Below are 19,269 nucleotides of genomic sequence, written 5' to 3'. Positions count from 1 at the left end.
CCCCCACACACAAACTCAACACATTAGGGTGGTGTGGAAAAGTAGGACTACGCTGTAGTTATTGAAGCAAATCTGTGCCTTGAGACTTTGTGGCATCTTTACCTGTAATATAATGTGTCTTTTTGCATGTAACTAGCTCACTGGTACCTGTATTAATAGAAAAAGAAAGTCCCTGGGAGAAGTGACTTACTTGCAACATAAAATTTATTTTTAGGTTGGCCTTGGACAGTTACACTTGCACGGAGGAAGAGGAGTAGAGCAAAATCACCAGGTACCCTTTATGTGTATCTCTGATGCATATTACAAATGGCGGAGGGGGAGAAAGTATAGCTGAGACCACCGTGTAGCAAAAGTGCTTAAGTACCACTGTAAGATATTTAATAAATTCAATAGTCTTGTTCAATAAAACTTAATTTATTCAATAACACTTAATCTTATGTGACTAGTATGTGGAGCTGATTTTCTTACACAATTAGTTTAAGACTAATCATTTTGTGAATGAGGAAATCGAAAACAAAGACCAGGTTTTCACCAAGTAGTACTTGAAACTAGCTGAGCTTTTGTGCATATGGTGGAATCTTCATGACGCAACACACTGTGCATGCATTAGCGATGGTAGTCTAGTGTATGTGGCATGCAAGGTTATTTTGCTACTGCAGACAAAACAGTGCAACTTTTGATACTGAGGATATTAAGTGTGCATAGAAAATAAAACTTCTGCTGTTGTAAGCCAACCTAGCTACTGCTTATAGAAGTTGAAGTAGCTAACCTCTTCTTAAAGTATGTATTGAAAAAATGGAGACTAAGGATGTGCAGTCCTGAGGATTATTTCGGATTCAGCTACCAACCAGAAATTATTTAATGGTTGTGTGATTTAAAATACCTTAAAATGACTGATCTATAAGTGTTCAGAGATGTTACCAAGTGGTCAGAATGAGTATAACCAAGCTCTGTGTAAAACTGGAATTGGAACTGGCAAATCTCTCCTTGTCTAAACAGAGTTTGAAAGTGCAATAAGGAAGTGAGATTTACCTGTGTAGCTTGTGCATAGTAGCAGTTGTAGCTTTTGGGGATTTTTTCCTCTGCTTTTTGGAATACATTGTTCAGAGGGATTACTCAATATTCTGATTACAAATGGGGAACCCCATTATGTATTTTAAATTAGGTGGGATTGGTAACTTATACCCAGAAGAACCTGGTAACTTGGCAAACAATCTACTGGCCTCTGGTCCATTTGCAAGAAAAAGTACTCAAATCATAGTCATGGTAGCTAAAATACATGTTCTCTTCCCTACAGCGAGCATTTGAGTACTTCAATCAAGCAGCTAATGCTGGCAATTCACATGCTATGGCCTTTCTAGGAAAGGTAAGGTATGAACCCTCTCAAAAGTAAGCAAACTGACTACCTTTCAATGAAAAATAACAAATATTTCCCGGTTTCTGATATTAGGTAGCCTAAAACTTGAATGCTGGAATCCAAGTACTGAAGTTTTGCTACTGTTTTGAATTGTCCTGCAAGACTTGAGTGTTGTAGCCTATTACGTCTAGGCTAAATTTTCTACTTGCTCCTTCACTTTAGGAACTTTAATTTTTCTAAACGAAGCTTGCACTAGATTTTTTCTTTTTTCTTTTTTTTAATTAAATAGCTAAATACCTAAATGTCCTTTTTCTGTGGTGGAGTTCAAAATTCAGAGTAGTCTACTGTGCTCTTCCATACTGTGTGTAGGGAAAAACTAGGTGTCTCAAAACTTTGCCTGTTGGGAAATAATAAGTTCAGGAAGGGAAGGGGAAAGCCATCTGTATTCTTATTCTGTGTAGAGAACTGAAGCATCTGAATCGGAGTTGCCAATAGGTCTGCATTTACTCTGAACCAAATCCTAAGTCTGACTGCAAGGTGGGCCACTGTATCAATTTTCTTAGTTTTAAATCATTTTTTTTAATCCAAAACATGGATTGACAAGCTGCTACTGGCGAGGTTAATGTGTTACTGCTTAGAGAGGTATTTAGGTCACTTGCCTGAGATCTGGGTTGTTCCCTGTGAGGAGCTAAAACCTTATTACTCTATTTGAGGGAATAATAGGCTAGACTGCAATAAGCAGCAGCTCCAGCTCATCTTTTTCGGGCTGTCACTGCAGTAGAGGGTGCAAAATTCATGTTCTAAGAGTATGAAAAAATAGCATAATGCACTGGTAAAGGCACCTGACAGGAGAAATTGCAAGTTCCTGCTTTCTCTACTGATTGAATGTTTTGTATTTATCATCTTGAAATGAACAAGGTTTAGTAACCAATTTTTGCTTTGTTTTCAAGAAGGTTTTTAAGTGCCAATAATTGGACTTCCATAAGTCTCTCAAGATTTTTGCCTGGTTATGTGTTCTTCACTGCACACTGTTAGAACTCAAACATGAAGGGTATTTTCATGAAAACTTTTTCATGTTATGGGTAGTTCATTCTCCATTAGGAACTTAAACCCTCTGAATCTGAATTTTACAGCATAGAGATGTGTTTTCTGCTTCTGGGCAAGTTCGTTAACGATTGTTCAGTAATACAACGGTCAGAATAGCCTAATAGTACAACAGCCTCCCTCTCAAATGCAAAGTGAAGATGCTTCATGATCTCCATGCTAAACTAACTTCGTCAGCTGTTCTTCAATAATGCCTTTCTCCTCCAGATGTACTCAGAAGGAAGTGATGTTGTACCTCAGAGCAATGAAACAGCTCTTCAGTATTTCAAGAAAGCTGCTGATATGGTATGATTATCTGTAAGGTGAAATACAGCATATGCACTAAAAAGTTGATTAGCTTGGAAATGCTGCAAATGCTTATTTTTGTGCATTTCCATGTGCTTACACCTACTCCCAGCTTCTGTCCCAGATTAGCCCATAGTTAAACCCTGACATCTTGTCTAAGATGTCATAAACTGCCTCCAGCTCTGGTCATGGTGCTTCATGAAACTGTGTTGAGCACAAGGAATCTAACTCTCATGAATGCACTGATACTATGTTATTTTGGTTCTGTTTTGTGGTCAGTGAATAGATGATGTTTATGGGTTTATACCTCTCATCTCATGGGAACGTTTGGGTTTTAGCTGTTAATCCCTCATGTCTGTCTTTGACCTATCCTGTATGGTAGCATTTGTACAGTTAAAGCATGAGTAGTCCTCCAGAAAAGATGGTTAGCATGTGAAACACAGTAGATGAAGTTTTGAAGGGACTGTTGTAAGATAACTGTCTTCATGGCTCTTACATTCCACTATTGGGAAGTTGGACTAGGTGACTTACAATGGTCCCTTCCAACCCAAACCATTCTATGATTCTATAATTAGGTTGCTGTTCTACACCTCTCAATTTGCTAATTTCCTACATTCACTGAAGGTTTCTGATGTGCTCCATCGCATGTCCTGACACTGAAGAAATACCATAGTGCATACTTTTGCAGGGGCAGGGGTCAGTAATGCGGCCCACAGCACAGCCACCACTCTGCCCTTAAATTAAAACAGATTCTCAGAGTTCCTGTAGTTGTTTTAGGAGCTTCTGTAGCATCCAGAACATCTCAGACTTGGAAAAACTAAAAATTAATAAGATCTTAATGCCCAACCTTTCTATGGGTGTGGGTTCTACATCTTGTACAGCATTTTAAAAGTGCACAGTGGACTTCCATAACTACTGTTGAAAGCTTTTATTTTTCCTGATAATCACCTGTGTAGTTAGTTACTGAATAAAAGTTACCAAAGATGCTATTTTCTCCCTAAATAACTATTACTTAATAGGAGTGAAGTTACAAAGCAAATCTATCTTAAGCACTATTTGTTTTAATGGTGTTAAAGACATACTAAATTTGAAAGATGTAGCTGTAGGTTTTGCCTTTCTTTGCAGAAGTGTTCTCCTGTGTTTTCAGGGTAATCCAGTTGGACAGAGTGGATTAGGAATGGCTTACCTCTACGGAAGAGGTGTTCCAGTGGTAAGCTTTTGACAGTCATCTTTCTAATCATAGGTGATTGTGTAATTTCTTGTTGTCAACAAACTTTTTCTCTAGAGGCAAGTACTGTAGAAGACTTAATTGTGAAGATTCCTGTCACACTGAAAATTCCATGAGGAAATCTTAATACAAAAAAAAAAATCACTGTGGAGTTAGCAGCTATGAAACATGCTGAGTTCCTTGTAATAAGTTTGAAAATGTTGCTGAAGCTATTAGATATACATAACAGTGTGAATTTTTAGTAGGAGTTTTGAACTCAGCTCTATTTTTTCTTTTTTTTGTGAAATAAAACAAATCCTAATTGTCCCCATTTTGAAGGAGCACTTTCAAATTGCTGATTAGTTCATTTGTCTTGTTGCTTTTCCCACAAGAAGGTTTCTTGTCAAATGTTTCATATTTAGCTATGCAAGCAGATATTAAAAAGTTGAATTAGCTCAAAGTTGAGGAAACAAGTTAAATTGTTCTAGAAACAGAAGAGGGTATCTAATCTGTTAAGCATAACTGTTCATAGCCATGCTATGTATGGATGCCAGCTTTGAGATAGTTACAGACTTAAGACATGCTAATACCATTGTAGGCTATTTCATTGTTTGTTTCCAAATTTTGACAAAGGTGAATATTTTCATACAAAAACATCTCCCTCTGATTTTTCTGTAATATAGATCTGTCCATGTGCTTACACATGTGTGCATGCATATCTTCTTTATTTATTGAAATTATGTATTGCAAGGTTCTAATGACTGGACTAAATCTTCCTGCAGAACTATGAACTAGCACTGAAGTATTTCCAGAAGGCTGCAGAACAGGGATGGGTTGATGGACAACTTCAACTAGGTTCCATGTATTACAGTAAGTGGCATCAAAATGATGATTTACTGGGTCTAAGCATCTGCCCTTTCAGTAACTGTTCACTAGGTGGCATTGTAAGTGCAGATAAGCTGCATGTAGAGTGGTCTTACCGCATTGAATTTATATTTTATTCTGTTTTTTCCTAACACTTTCACAATGTTTTTCTTTAATAATTTTAAAGAGTAAGTAAATACTGTATTTCGTACAACTCTACTTTTAAAAAGGAATGAGTAGCAATGACTTAATCTTTCTTTTAGATGGCATTGGAGTCAAGAGAGACTATAAACAAGCTTTGAAATATTTTAACTTAGCCTCCCAGGGTGGCCACATCCTGGCTTTTTATAATCTGGCTCAAATGCATGCTACTGGCACTGGAGTGATGCGATCCTGTCATACTGCTGTTGAGGTAAGGCCATCCATTTATAAAGGTCAAATAATACTGACTTGCAAAGGTTGGGTATAACCATGTCAGCTTATATAGGAAATTTGTCTTAGCTAAAATCCACTGGTGACAGCAGAGGCAAGGCTATCAAAAGAAAAAGTGATATCTTATCAAACTCAAGTACTGAATTCATCATTTAGATATGTGTTGAAGTGTAACAAAAAAAAAAAGCTGATATTAAGAATCATTGTGACTAAGCATCTGAATCTTGGTATGTATTTGCTTAGTAACCTGTATCTTAAAGTAAACCTGTCTTAAGTAGTGAGTTCGGCTATCGTTTTTCCTGTTAATTGTAAATTTTTGAACAGCATTTGAATGTTAAAGGTTCAACTCTTACCTTTTCCGATTTTTTTTTTTTCTTCTCCCCCTTCCCTCCCCACCCCTGCAGTTGTTTAAGAACGTATGCGAACGGGGGCGTTGGTCTGAAAGACTGATGACTGCCTACAACAGCTATAAAGATGGTGATTCAAATTCTGCAGTGGTTCAATATCTTCTTCTGGCAGAACAAGGCTATGAAGTTGCACAAAGCAATGCTGCTTTCATACTTGATCAGAGTAAGGATGTAAAAGTACTGAAAGTTATTTTTGGAGTTGGCCCGCAGTAGCCCATTTGGTAGAATGCTTGAAGATATAATTACATACCTCTTGTTCAGTTAGAACTTCAGTCAGACTCTTGTCCTCTTTTCTGCTCTTCACAACGGAAACCAATTTTAATTTTCACCTTTAAGGACAGCTTTCTGACCTCAAAGTTATTATACACTTAAATTCTGACTTCTGGAATTTAAAAAATGGGATAGAGAGAGAATGCTTTAGAAAATTGCACAGTGCTGAAATTTTTTTTCCCTGGATTTCCTAAACACAGCCTTAACATTTTATTTTTACATCTAGAAAGTAGGAATTGCATTGGTTTTACCTTTGGCCTTTACTGTGCATACAAGCTTCAGTTCCCTTTGTTCTTTGTCTTGTAATGTCTTTTCGCAACACTTTTTTGGTTTTGTTTTTTTGGTTTTTTTTTTTTTTTTTGTAACTTTACTCGTGCTACTCTTGAAGCGGGGATGAAGGCCTGGGCAGTTGGCTCTGTTAGATTTGAAAAAGCTTGTCCCAGGTCTCTTACTGCAACTAGGTGGATAGAGTTTGGATTTCTTAGTTTGAAGTTGTAGGGCAACAATGTAAGTACAAGTCACAAGTTTTTCTGGAAACTACAAAACCCAGTATTTTAAACTGTCTGGATCTTGAATCCTTTAGGGGTTTGCATCTTAATATAGAAATCGGCTATTGATGGCTGATAGGCTAATCTAACATCTTAATTTCCAGTTAATATTTTTCAAAGGTGCCTTAGTGACTCATCTTTAGATGAGCTACAGCAATGATAGTCTTGGCTGGGAGTGCATTCTTGCAAAGAAATAGCATCATTCCCCGGGTTAAAGTTCTGATTGTCATTACTCATATATCTGCATTTCAACTGGCGATTAATTTAAAATTATTTAATATACATTATACAGAAAATCTGCATGTCAGCTGTGAGATAGTACAGCTGAAACCTACTTACATGAGAAGTGAAAAAAGTTATAAATACTTTGAACTGTCTGAACTTTGATACTTCAGCAGCCCTCAATTTATGACGTGGAAAAGTAAAATAACTTCTGAAGTAGCTGTAGCACTCCTGTGTAAAATATTCAGTCTCTGGCTGGTTAAGGAGTTTAAGCCTTTGTTTTACTTGGTCAAACTAAACTAGCTTATACTTTACCGTTGTATTTCAGTGCACCTTTGTCAGAACCCTAGTTGTGTGCTTTTAAGACTTTCATCTCCTGGTATTCCTCAATTATGCTTCAGAATCCCCTAGAGCAGGGATGGGAGAGACACTTGGGAAGCAGTATTTCAGGGTGAAATGACAGTTTGTTCCTAGGTCTTACATGGGCGGGTGTATGGAAAGACCATATAAATGAAAGGACTTCTTATGAGTTTCAGATGAGTTGAATCTCGTTTGTGCTACATCACAGATTACTTCAAGTTTTTAATTAATTTCACCAGACTGAATATAAGCATGGGGGGTTTTTGTGGTCTTGTGTGCATATACCATGCTCCTATTTAACTGAATTACTTTCTTCTCTAGAAGAAGCTAGCATAGTAGGAGAAAATGAAACCTATCCTCGAGCTTTGCTTCACTGGAATAGAGCAGCTTCTCAAGGTATATCCGTACCTCACAATTCCAATTAGTTTATTTTTAGTAGAGCCATTAATGTTTGATTTCATGGGGTTTTTTTATGAAACAGGGAAGGAGGGAAAGCTTATCTCCTTTTGCTCATATTCCACACAGAACAGTTGCTGTTCTTTGTTCCACCATTAGCTATAAAGTCACTGAATCACAGAATCAGTGGTTGGAAAAGACCTTTAAGATCAGAGTCCAACCGTAAACCTAACACTGCCAATTCCACCTCTAAACCATGTCCCTAAGCACCTCATCTATGTGTCTCTTAAATACCACCAGGGAAGGTGGCTCCACCGCCTCCCTGGGCAGCCTCTTCCACTGCTTGACAACCCTTTCAGTGAAGAATTTTTTCCTAATATCCAATCTAAACCTCCCCTGGCGCAACTTGAGGCCGTTTCCTCTCATTGCTTGTTACCTGGGAGAAGAGACCAACCCCCACCTCTCTCCAACCTCCTTTCAGGTAGTTGTAGAGAGCAAGAAGGTCTCCCCTCAGCCTTTTTATTGCAGTCAATTGCAATGTGCTTGCTATTCTAAGCCATTCTGAGATCCTGAAGATTAAAAGAACTGAAACACAAATATATGGTGTGTTTCTTCTGCTGTTCTATATGGAATTATAGAGCAGTGTTAAACAACATAATGTTTACACTGACATTTATAAAAATTAATCCGCTTGGAAAAATAAAGTACTCTCTAGGATTTTGGTACTTGTCTTTATTTGTAAGAGATACAGTTTCCTATTCAAAGCAATTAAAGCTCAGTGATGAAGAATGCAGTCTTTACGTCCAGCCAACCCAAGTTTAAATTCTGGTGCTTGTGATTCTATCCTAAAATTAGCAAACCTAAACTTAACCATTAAATACCTCATTGTGAAGTCTCTAACTTGTATACCGGTGCATCTACATTAATGCCTGCTGATAGCTTTTTACTTAAAAGCAAATGTATCATCTGAAAATCTTCAGACCTACTTGACTTGTAGCAGAAAGTTAGAAATTGAGAGGATGAATTTGTTAAATATTCAATTACCAAATGATGATGGGAGACTTTTTCAGACTTTCAGTAGTGTGTCTGTTTTAAAAACAAAGCTGAAGCCCTTAATGACGATGCAACAAATGGAAAGGTTTTCTGTAATAAGTGACTGTGAACAACATGATACAGGTTTTCACTGATGCCACTAAATAGCAATAAAAATGTTGGTAGGATTGCTGAGAAAAGGACTTGCCTGAAAATAGAAATCAGTTGTGTTTTTGTTAGCTAAACTCAATTACAAAAAAAAAAAAGCTGTTCATGTGAGAGGGAAAAAGGGAAACAGTTTGTGCAAAATGTGGAAAGTAATACTAAAGCCCTGATTACATCTTCATATGAAAGTAAAAGGCTTTCTTTGCTTAGCTATTTTATCTTTTTTTGTTGTTTCTGATTTATAGGATATACTGTGGCAAGAATTAAACTTGGAGACTACCATTTTTATGGTTTTGGTACTGATGTTGATTATGAAACTGCATTTATTCACTATCGACTGGCATCAGAGCAACAGCACAGTGCCCAAGCAATGTTTAATCTGGGCTACATGCATGAGAAGGGACTGGGCATCAAGCAGGTGAGTAAGCTGTGGGCTGATAGGCTGCTGCATTTACTAATATTAGATTAAGTCCATAACCACTACTGGGCCTCAGGCCCTATATAACCACTGAGTAGGAATTAGCATGTCTGCCAATACATTCTCCAATAGCAAATGGGTAAGTATACCCACTTCACACTTACCTATGTTAAGAAATGAGGCATAGACAGGGGAAAAAACTATTTGCTCAAAATTGTGAAGATTGGCAAAGAGTGACGTATGCTTGAGTAATGCTTTTGAGACTTTGAGGTGTGGTGAACTGAATGCAAAACAATTGCAGGTTCAGAGTATTTCAGCACGAGATTGTTCTCATCCTCTGAAACATTGGCTAATTGGTTTTCTATATCATGACATTTTGAAAACAAGTTCTGTGCATCTTTAAGTAACAAATCATAAGCACCAACAACGTGATTATTAGCTGTGGTTTTCAAATTAGGCTAGGCCACAATTTGCTTTACAAACTACCTTCAAAGAAGGCAGTATACCTGCTTCTCTTAGGAAGCCTATGGTGTGTTGCTGTACATGAGTTAACTAAAACTTACAGAATCCAGAGCAACATGTTCTTGTATGTGTCAAAATAACATAATTAGTAACTGCATACTAACTTTGAGCAGGTTACCTTCCATACCTTAATGTATGCTTAATTCATGAAATTCATGTATGAATTTAGTAATATCTTCTGGTTTACCTGAAACTGTAAGAACTGGTTTCATTTTCCTTATTTTCAGTGAGCTTCAACATTTGTTTTTTGTCTACATACACACCTTTTAATTATCCTGTCGGTCTATTAAGACCAATTTTTGCTTCTTTTCCCCCAGATTCTTGGCAAGAGGTCAGAACAGTGAAGGGCAAGTCTTAGGTCAATATTGTTACTTTAGCAGCAGCAAACAATTAACATTTGAAAACTGCTTACTGACCTACTTGTACAAGTGACAATACAGTACACAAACAGCATTATTTCTAAAGCTTATCTTCAAATTTTATTTTAGAACTGTTTTCTCTATTTAACTGAGTCCTCAAAACTAGTTATCTTCTGAAAATGAGCCTGCTGCTAAAATCAACAGTGCTAAAGCTGGTTTTCTAGAAAAAAAAAATCCTTTCAGACAGGGACTTATTTTCATTTTGCTTCTGCCTTGAAAACAACCAATCAGTGCAAGTAATAAAAACTTTGAAAATGTTATTACATCATGTTCAGCATAACTGCTAAGAATTTGAGAAAAAGGAATCCTAATGCTGTCATTGGCGCAGAGTAGTCTCCAACCTGAAGCGGAGATGGCTACACGTAGATAGCTGAAATAAGTACACAGAGGCTCATGTGCAGCCTTGCTTTATGCAGGTGCATAATACTTTCCTCTCATATAGGTCCACTATGGAAGGAAGAGTTGAACTGCAACAGAAATTGGGATAGTTAATATAGATATGGGAAAGAAGCACTGAGAATGTCTAAGCAAGGAAATTCTGTGTATAAGACCCGTCCTAGGCATTCTGGATATGTAATGTCTTTGGTTGCAGTGTCCTAAAACTTTACAACTGTAAGGTGAGAGGACAGAGATTTAGGACTGACTAGGTAAGACTAAAATGGTGCTGGGCTAGGATATTCTGAAAAAGACTAAGACTTTAGTTTTGAATGAAGCAAAAGAATATTTGGCTTTCCTTTCCCAAAATGGAAACTGCTGAATTTTGAGCACCTCTGAAAATGACTGACATTTAAAATCATGCTTTCTGATGTAGCAGGTGATATCTACCACTGAAGTCTGCTCTTCTACTAGAGGCCTGTGGAAGGGATGTGTAAAGATTTTAGCACTGTAGTGTCTAACAAGTTGGGGATTTAGTCTGTTAAAGAAAGGGATGTGTAGTCTTGCGCTCTCCCCACCTATGTCCATATCATTAAGACTGCAAGCACTCTAGAGTTAGGGAGAATGATAAAATAAAGTGATGTGCACAACTTCAATTCATGTCACTGTTCATTCTGGATAAACCTGAATATAAATATGGTATTTCTTACTGTTTTTTTGGTTTGCATTTTTTCCCCCATGCCTGCATGTCAGAATGAAGACTGTTAACATACTGCTCAAAATAAGAACAAATTTTATCAAATTGATTTTTCTCATGGTCTTCTCTTAAGATCTGTCATGATATTTTAGTGCTATTTGTGTGTTAAAGCTCAGACTCCTACAGTTCTCACTTGTCTGTCAAATGAGTGAAGAATGTATGTGCAGAGTGAAGTGCTTGCAAATTAGAAATTAAAATAAGCCAATGTTTAGGATCTGCTCCTACACTGATACTAGCACAGTACAAAGGATGTACAGAAACTCTTTTAAATAGTTTACAAAAGATAGATGTTCTACACTCAAGGAATATTCAGAGTTGTTCTATTGAATTAAAATACTAACATGTGAGCTAGTACATCTCATCTGCATAATGCATTGATTTTCATACTGTTATTTCCACATGTGTTATGGAACTAAGCTTTGTTGTATCAATAAGCAGAAAAATCTATACAGTATTTCACAATCAGGATAAAATTATAAAATGAACATGTGGCATGAAGTCCTGGAGGTTTCTTTTATTTTAAGTGTCCAACTTGGAATGCTTCAGAAGTAAGTGTTACACAGACCTGTACTTCACATCACTGAGTGAACACCCAAGTATCTTAAAATGGCACCATGTGTATCTGAAGCAGAGCCAAAAAAGCCCCAAACAAACAAGGAAAGTTAAAACTATTCAGGTACAGATATCCTCTGTTCTTCTTGCTACAGTTGCCTTCTTGTTCCAACTGCCACAGAAGGGAACACTAATTTAGGCTGTTCATAAAGTTGCTGGCTGTTGGTGCTTATCCTTTGGCCAGGCTGCCCTCACTGATGCAAGCTGTGTCCGGTTTGGATAAAGAGTAGAATCTAATTTTGGGGTATGTGCAGAAATGGTTAGAAGCTGCACTGTGCAGCAGGCATACTCTACTGTAACTGGGAGGAGTTGCTGTTGTGTACTCCTCCATAGCTTGTGTTTTCTTACTCTTTCATGTTTGCTGTGGTGTTGGAGATGTTGGAATGTACTAGAGTTACCTAAATACGTGCCTTAGCTTACTGTGCCATGGGCTGAGTGTGTTAATACTAATCTCTTTCTGAGCTTCGATTCTAGCATCAGTTGCCATAACTTCATCCTTCCCTTTACTTGTCTGTTCAAAGGTGAACATCCCTCAGAATAAAAGGCAAAGTTTTAATGAGTGTTTTTTGTTTAACTTGACCAAAATCTTGTATTCACATGACAGTATACAATAGCTTATAAGAAAAAGCTCTACATTTTATGGTTAATTTTTCAAGTTCTTCAAAATTGAGCTTTGTATTCTCTTAACTTTAGGATATTCATCTTGCAAAACGATTTTATGACATGGCAGCTGAAGCAAGCCCAGATGCTCAGGTTCCAGTCTTCCTAGCACTTTGCAAGCTTGGAGTGATTTATTCCTTGCAGTATATACGAGAAATCAATGTAAGTAATGCAGAATTAAAAGGAAAAACAAAAAATGTGTTTTCCACTTTTAAAAGAACCTTGAGTTGTAATCCTGAATTGTCAGTAGAAGTCTTACTTGAGCCTTCTGAAATAGGATAGATATGTTTTTGTGTTGTTGTGTATTAAGAAAGTTACTGAAGCTGTGGTTCCTCTTTCTTATTTGTGCAATTGTGTGAAACTGAAATGTGAGTAGCCAGTGCTCTCTGTGCTGGTCTTCCCTTGATTTCCCTAACCTGTTTGACTGTTCTTATCCATGCCCATCTGCTATCATAGTTAAGCAGATGATTACAATTACATAATTGCTGTTCAGGAAAAAATAGATACTTTTTAAATTCTTATTCTATTTTATATTGAGGTGTAACAATCCCACTTGAGTTGTGTTTGATTTCTGTTGGGGGGAGGGGGGATTGTATTGGGTGGTTTAGCTGTTGTATAGAGTTTCTGCTGAGTGATGGCCCTGAAAAAAGTATTTGCCTGGAATTTAGATTAATTATTTCCGTATAGTGTCTGAAATATTTCTCAGTATTCTGACATCTTAGTGCCTTTTGGATTACTTAAGAAATTCAAATGGTATGGAAGCTATTACTACTTAGAGCAAGTGCAGGTTCAGGCAATCCAGCTTAAGTTTGACAAAATTTCATAGTCTTGAGACTGGAGACTTTCAGGGGTGGACAGTCAAAATACTCTAAATCAATTGAGCAAATACCCATGTAGCACTCACAGGAACTAATATGCAGAACACAGATATTCTGCTGATGCAGACTTACACTGACAATAACTCTGTAGTACAGTAGTGAAGCATAAAGTGTGTGTTGGCTAATGCTTATGCAAATGGAAATATCACAAAAAGGCAGTTCAGTCAAAACTAACAGTAAGTCACTTTAACTGCCCTGTACCTTATCTGCACAAGGCTCAGCATTGTAGCACATAAGTATCCTGGGGCTTTAAGTTCTGTCATTCAGGGTAGTCTGCTGGTGGCTTCCAGTTTGGCTGGACTGATCAGTTCACTGCCTCTGTTATGTGGTACTTGCTCCTCTTTCAAAGAGACAATTACTATGGTTACATACCTCATTCTGATTTAAATTGTGTACTTTAATGCTTTCTGTATGTGAAAGCCACAAAGGTACTATCAAGAACCTTCATCTCCAGAACAGAAAAGAAATATAGTATGGCTCTTAGTCTCATTGGCATTGAGCTCCTGGAAATTGTCACTGCTGTGATACCTCTGTTTCATAGAGGAAAAGAGCTACTGAAGTTTTAAAACTGGTACTTGCACATGAAAAGTGTTAAAAGTCAAATATAAAATCAAAGTAACTTCCCATTCTTGCTCTTTGACATGATGATGTGGACTTCTTGTTTCTTAGATAAGGGAGGTATTCTCACATATTGATATGGACCAGCTGCTGGGGCCTGAGTGGGACCTTTACCTTATGACCATCATCGCCTTGCTTCTGGGAACAATTATAGCTTACAGACAAAGGCAACATCAGGCAATTCCCAGACCAGCAGGACTGCGGCCAGCTGTGCCTCAACAAGAACCAGCACCAGAGCATCAACCACCGCAATAGCAACAAGAGCCTCAGTGAAAGAACTGGATTTTTCCAAAAGGAACAATTTTAATTGTGATTTAGGACTTTTGATCAACAGTCCCTCCCCCAAAAGAGGCGCAGAGAAGTTTAAAAAAAAAAAAAAAAAAGTCTGAAAGCTGCTTAGAATGATGCCTTTTTTCAGGGATAAGAAAATTATTTTGAAACTGATATGAATGTTATTTCAGTGCCAATGGAATAACACTATGGCTTTTTTCATGGAAACACAAGAGTGCTACTACAAAAATGTTGCCTGCTGTATCTAGTTCCTCTTTATTCAGAGTCCTTTTCATCTCCTAGAGAGAGCAGAAGGCTAGCATTGGAAGGTTTTTGCCTGCTTGATAGCAGTTACCCTGTATAAAAATAATAACAATAATAATTTTATGGCAAATTTAAGTCCAAGAAGCTGAACTATATTCAAACTCTAAAATGACTAGAGCTATGTGAACTTATATTCTGGTCTGCATCCCAAGTATTTCTACAATCCTTATTTCTTAGTATTTCTTACACTTTGGTCTTTTATGCTGTCTTGGATGGTTTAACATGGATTATTTAAAAACTCTGTAAAACTAAGCCAGCAAATATGCCACTCTCCATTTGTGCTTTTTCGTTTTGAGTATTTTCCTCCATTCCCCTTAAACTACACAGTTCTCAGCAGACAGTATGGAGCTGAGTAGGTAGAGCAGGACAGATTGGGTCTGTAAAGCTCATCAGTTGAAAACTATCCACACAGTGCCCAGATCCCTCATCCTTCTAAAACTTCTTTGGAGCCTGTGAACTTTGCAATACTTCATGAAATAATTGGTAGTGTTCCTAAATTATTTAAACTTGCTCTTACAAAGAGGCTGAGTTTAGACTGCAGAAAGCACCAGTATTATTGTGGACGCTGAAGAAAGGACAGAGCTAGAAATCTCAGTGAGTTAGCTTACTACTTTTTTTTTTTTTTTTTAATAGATCGAAGTTCTGTATTTAATCTTCAGCAATCCTGTAAGTGATCTGCACTGCAAGGAAACGTGTGTGGTATCTCATGCATGCATCTGTTTAATGCACCTACAAAAAAGGGCCCCAAAGATGCCTACTCTCTGCAAAAGGGCATGCGTTTGTGGCAGTGATGCTACTCCACAGTTTGACTGTTAAAATCATATGTTAGATTACAGCAGTGCTCTGGCTGTGGCCAACCTCTCTTGTACCTGGCATAAATGAGAAAGTCAAAATAATGTCTCTGGCTGTGCCATCTTGAGGATTCCTTGTCACAAGAAAATCCAAAAGAAAGAAGACTAATGGTTTATGGCTTTTTGATACCACTAGGTCAGTGCAAAGGCCTTTGAATGAGTGCAGAGAATATGACCTGTGGACTGATGTTTTTAAACTGCAAGAGGAATCTTCACTCAGTAATGATTTTCACTGAACTATAATTTCAAGCTTTGGGGTGGGAAGCAGTGGGGGAGTAGCTTAGAGGCAAGAAATGCAGAAGTTTCTGTTTTTATTTACTAGTGGCAGTCGAATATTTGTTTCTGTACTAGCATTAAACCCTCTGAATACACTGTCTTAAAGCTGAATGAAACACAAATGAGGAGGCTTTAGCTGCTTTCTGACAAAAGGTGTCATGTTTAAAGGGTTTAGGGCTTCCTTTCATGGAAATATTTTTTCCAGTGGATTGGCAGCAACATATCAATACATTTTATTTAGAATTGAGATTTTTGGTGTAATTTCATACTTAGTATATTTATAAGGAGACCGTTGCACAATAGATCTGTAGTTTGGGAAAGAAGATAAGCAATCCAGTCTTGCAAACTGAAATGTCTTGGATGACTAGTATTAAAATATAGGTAGAATTTCTCAGTACTTCAAAAGTTTATGCTGGTTGTGTGAAGACAAATCTTTCATTTTAGTTTGGAGGGTTGCAGCATGTGATAGAGGAATGTCTTGTTCAGTCTCAATAATCATTAGCAGATGGAACAGTATTGAACTTAAATGTAGTGTCTAAAATGTACAGCACTCCCCAGTTGCATTTCTAAGATACATGTGACTTCTGAACACTCCCGCTGAAGTATTTTTGCCTCTGTCACTTAATAGCTCTTTTTAGCTTGGCATGAATAAGTTAAAGATTATATGGAAAGTATTTTTCAGTTAAATACTGAAAATTTTCAGTTCATTGGTATTGGTCTCTTAGGATGCTTAACAGTTTTGTTATTGCATTATTAAAGTGTTTTGGTTGTTTGATCTACTAGAACTAAATTCTAAAAGCTCTATCCTATTTGCATGAGAATCTCTCATCATTGCTGCTGTGTGATAGTCTTATAGCTGACTTCACTGAACCTGATGCATTTTTACATCCAAGAAATCAGCAGAAGAAAACAATTGAAGATCAGCAAGCTATTTCACTTTTAAGAACTGCTTTTTGAAGAAGCAATAAGGAAGTCTTTCTCCTGCTTTTTTCCCTTCCACCAAATTACTACCACTAACTTTTTCAGATGACATTCATTTGAATAAAGTGGTAGTAGTAAAAAGGTACTTACTATTAGTAATGGCAAGTTAACTCAGGGATTAAAGAAATGGATAAGTTTTCTAAATCAGTTGTCTACAACATGACTTAAGTTTTTGTGACAATCCCTTGCTACTCTGTTCTGAAACTTGCATTTTGAGGGAAGTATACTTAACTCTTACTAGCAATATGTTTCTTACTGTGCACACAATTTATCAAGCAGCTTTTTTCCTTAAAGGAGCTGGGTTGCTCAGTTTAGTGCAGTGAAGTACTATTCCCTTTTGGTAGCACACAGGTTGTCTTACAGTTTATATGCAGGAGCCTTTTAGAAGGGAAGCTTGATTTAAGAGAAGCCTTTCTGGGTATGTTCAGCATGCTTTGAATGAAAAACTTGTATTCTTTGTCTGTAGTAACGTAGGCCAGAGCCTGCCTATTTGACCTTCCCAGACACGTGCTCTTCTCTCCCTGCACGGAGAATGGAACTACAGAGCAATAACCCTTGTCAGTGGGAGTTTTGTATGTAGGAAAACTGAGTAAAGATACAGAGGAAAACATTGTTCTGCATCTCAAATTATCAATCAGACATGCTAGCTGTTCTTGCTGGTTGAAAGAAACACTGAACTGTTGAGAAAACAGATTTCTAGTTCATCACTCTAGTGAAACTTGTCCCAGAGCTGTCTGTCTGAAATAATTTTCCTTGCTTTATATTGCCCATCATGGGACAGTGTAATAGAAGATAAAGCCTTTGATACAAACATCCCAATGAGACTCATATGAGATAGTTTTACTCACTTTTTAGTCATCTTCCATAAGTCAGCTGCTCTTATTAAAGTAAATCAAAAAAATAAATAAAAGAAACAAAAAACCACCAAACTATCAGATGTTATACTTTTTGGAGAAGAACACTGAAATGTGGATTGTGAAAGGACTTTTAAGACTATGCATTATCTTGTTTCCACCTATTATATGCTAGTTTTGGCCTATAAAAGGGGATCACACTCAACTTTGCAAGTTGCTTCCTCTTTAGATAGGCAACAATTAACTGAAATTCTATTTTTATTTCAGAGAATATGAAACTAAAAAGACTTAGTTTGATTTGAACTACTGCAAATGCATATGGCAAATAGGGACTATTGAGGGGAACCCTTTGTTTTTATCAGCTGCAGTTCTTTAAAGGGTCTTGTAGGAGTTTTGTAAATTTATTTTGTATTTAAAATCAGTATAAAGGCTGGTCAAATGTAATATAATTGTGTAAACAAATTCTGTTAATAGAAAGATGTACAGATTCATTTTGTACTGTATCTTTAATCTTGTGAAATAAAGATACCACCTGTGTGGTTACCCTCAGTGTTCACCATGGTTATGATAACAGAGGATGTCTGTTGTTAGTCATATGCACTGGTATATGCCACTGCTAACTGCATCCCTTCCTGTAAGGAAGCTTGCACTTCTTTCACTTCTATCTGCAAAAAAAATAAGTCTGTTAATTTAGGAGGGGCATAGGAAGGGGAACAGAAAACTATGCATTGAATCTTCAGCTGTGCTAGAAAGTTGCTCTGTGTGTGTGTGTGTGTGTGTGTGTGTGTGTGTGTGAGTGACCCTTTCTTCAGTGTAGACAGCATCTGTACTGTGTGTGGCAGATGCAGAACTGCTGTGATTCAAGATGAGTGACCAGTAACTGTAGGATTGCTATTACATTTTCAATACTAATACAAAGATAATACAGTGACTGGAAACAGATACCAGGAGAGGGACTACTCCAAGCTGACAAGTTTGCTTGTTTTCAACCCACTTCAGGCTCTACTTGTTGAGACTACTGTGTCCTCCCTTGTAAATGTATTATGTAGATTTCCTTTCCATTGTGCTTATTAATTTGAAAGAAAACAATTAGGGAGAAGGAAAGTAAGGAGAGTGAGGGAGCAATAATAATGGCTCTGACGGCATCAGTGAACTGTCTTGGTTACATAGTTTTCTGAAGCATTTGGAGGTTTTCCATGTTGTCTGCTGCTGCCAATAACACTTGTTGCAGGGAGGAAACAGAACTGCTGGTACTAAAACCAGCTGGAGTCTGACTGATACAGCTTAATCTTAGTGAGGTCTGAAAGAGCCTATGGCTTGAGATGCAGTTGCAGATGTGCTCAAGTGCGGTGGGGTCAGAAGTGTAAATACCTTATTGAACTTGTAGCCTGTAGTCAATGAGGAGTTGTTTTCTGTGATGGGAAGAATACCAGGCATATAAATGGGTGAGGAGCAGAGTGTTCAGTTTTGTTTTTTGTTTGTTTCTTTGCTTTTTTTTTTTTTTTTTTTTAGAAAAAAAAGAACTACTGAGTAATGTTCATTGAAAACTAGTATATTTATTTTCATTTCCTGGCTTGGTTGGTTTTGTTTTTATGTTGCTTTATTCTCCTCAGTCTAAGGCTAAAACTCTTCATTTAAAATTAAAATACTAATAGAAAGTATAGTTTGTAAACCTGCAACAACTGTTCTATTAGAATGTGTTGTTTAGTATAGTGACAAAACGTTCTTCCTTGTCTCTAAATCACACACAGAGTCACACAGAATTGTAGGGGCTGAAGGGACCTCAGGAGATCATGTAGTCCAAC

The 19,269-nt window shown here is 37.2% G+C and overlaps 1 protein-coding gene across 1 annotated transcript; it reads left to right on the top strand.

Annotated features, from left to right (window-relative positions):
• Positions 1-214: 214 nt before the first annotated feature.
• SEL1L (SEL1L adaptor subunit of SYVN1 ubiquitin ligase) lies at positions 215-14,306 on the top strand (the record flags this gene model as incomplete). The annotated part of the gene is made up of 11 exons (XM_010172207.1): positions 215-271; positions 1,298-1,366; positions 2,669-2,746; positions 3,894-3,956; positions 4,736-4,823; positions 5,081-5,229; positions 5,654-5,819; positions 7,378-7,452; positions 8,895-9,067; positions 12,446-12,574; positions 13,960-14,306. Coding segments are annotated over 11 exons (1,251 nt in total), but the record flags the coding sequence as incomplete, so codon positions are not given.
• Between the last annotated feature and the right edge of the window lie 4,963 nt (positions 14,307-19,269).

This window comes from Antrostomus carolinensis, unplaced genomic scaffold, assembly GCF_000700745.2.
Source record: "Antrostomus carolinensis isolate BGI_N321 unplaced genomic scaffold, ASM70074v2 scaffold50070, whole genome shotgun sequence".
NCBI lineage: Eukaryota > Metazoa > Chordata > Aves > Caprimulgiformes > Caprimulgidae > Antrostomus > Antrostomus carolinensis.
The sequence above is the reverse complement of the archived record's forward strand: the minus strand, read 5'-3'. Positions and strand labels throughout refer to the sequence as shown.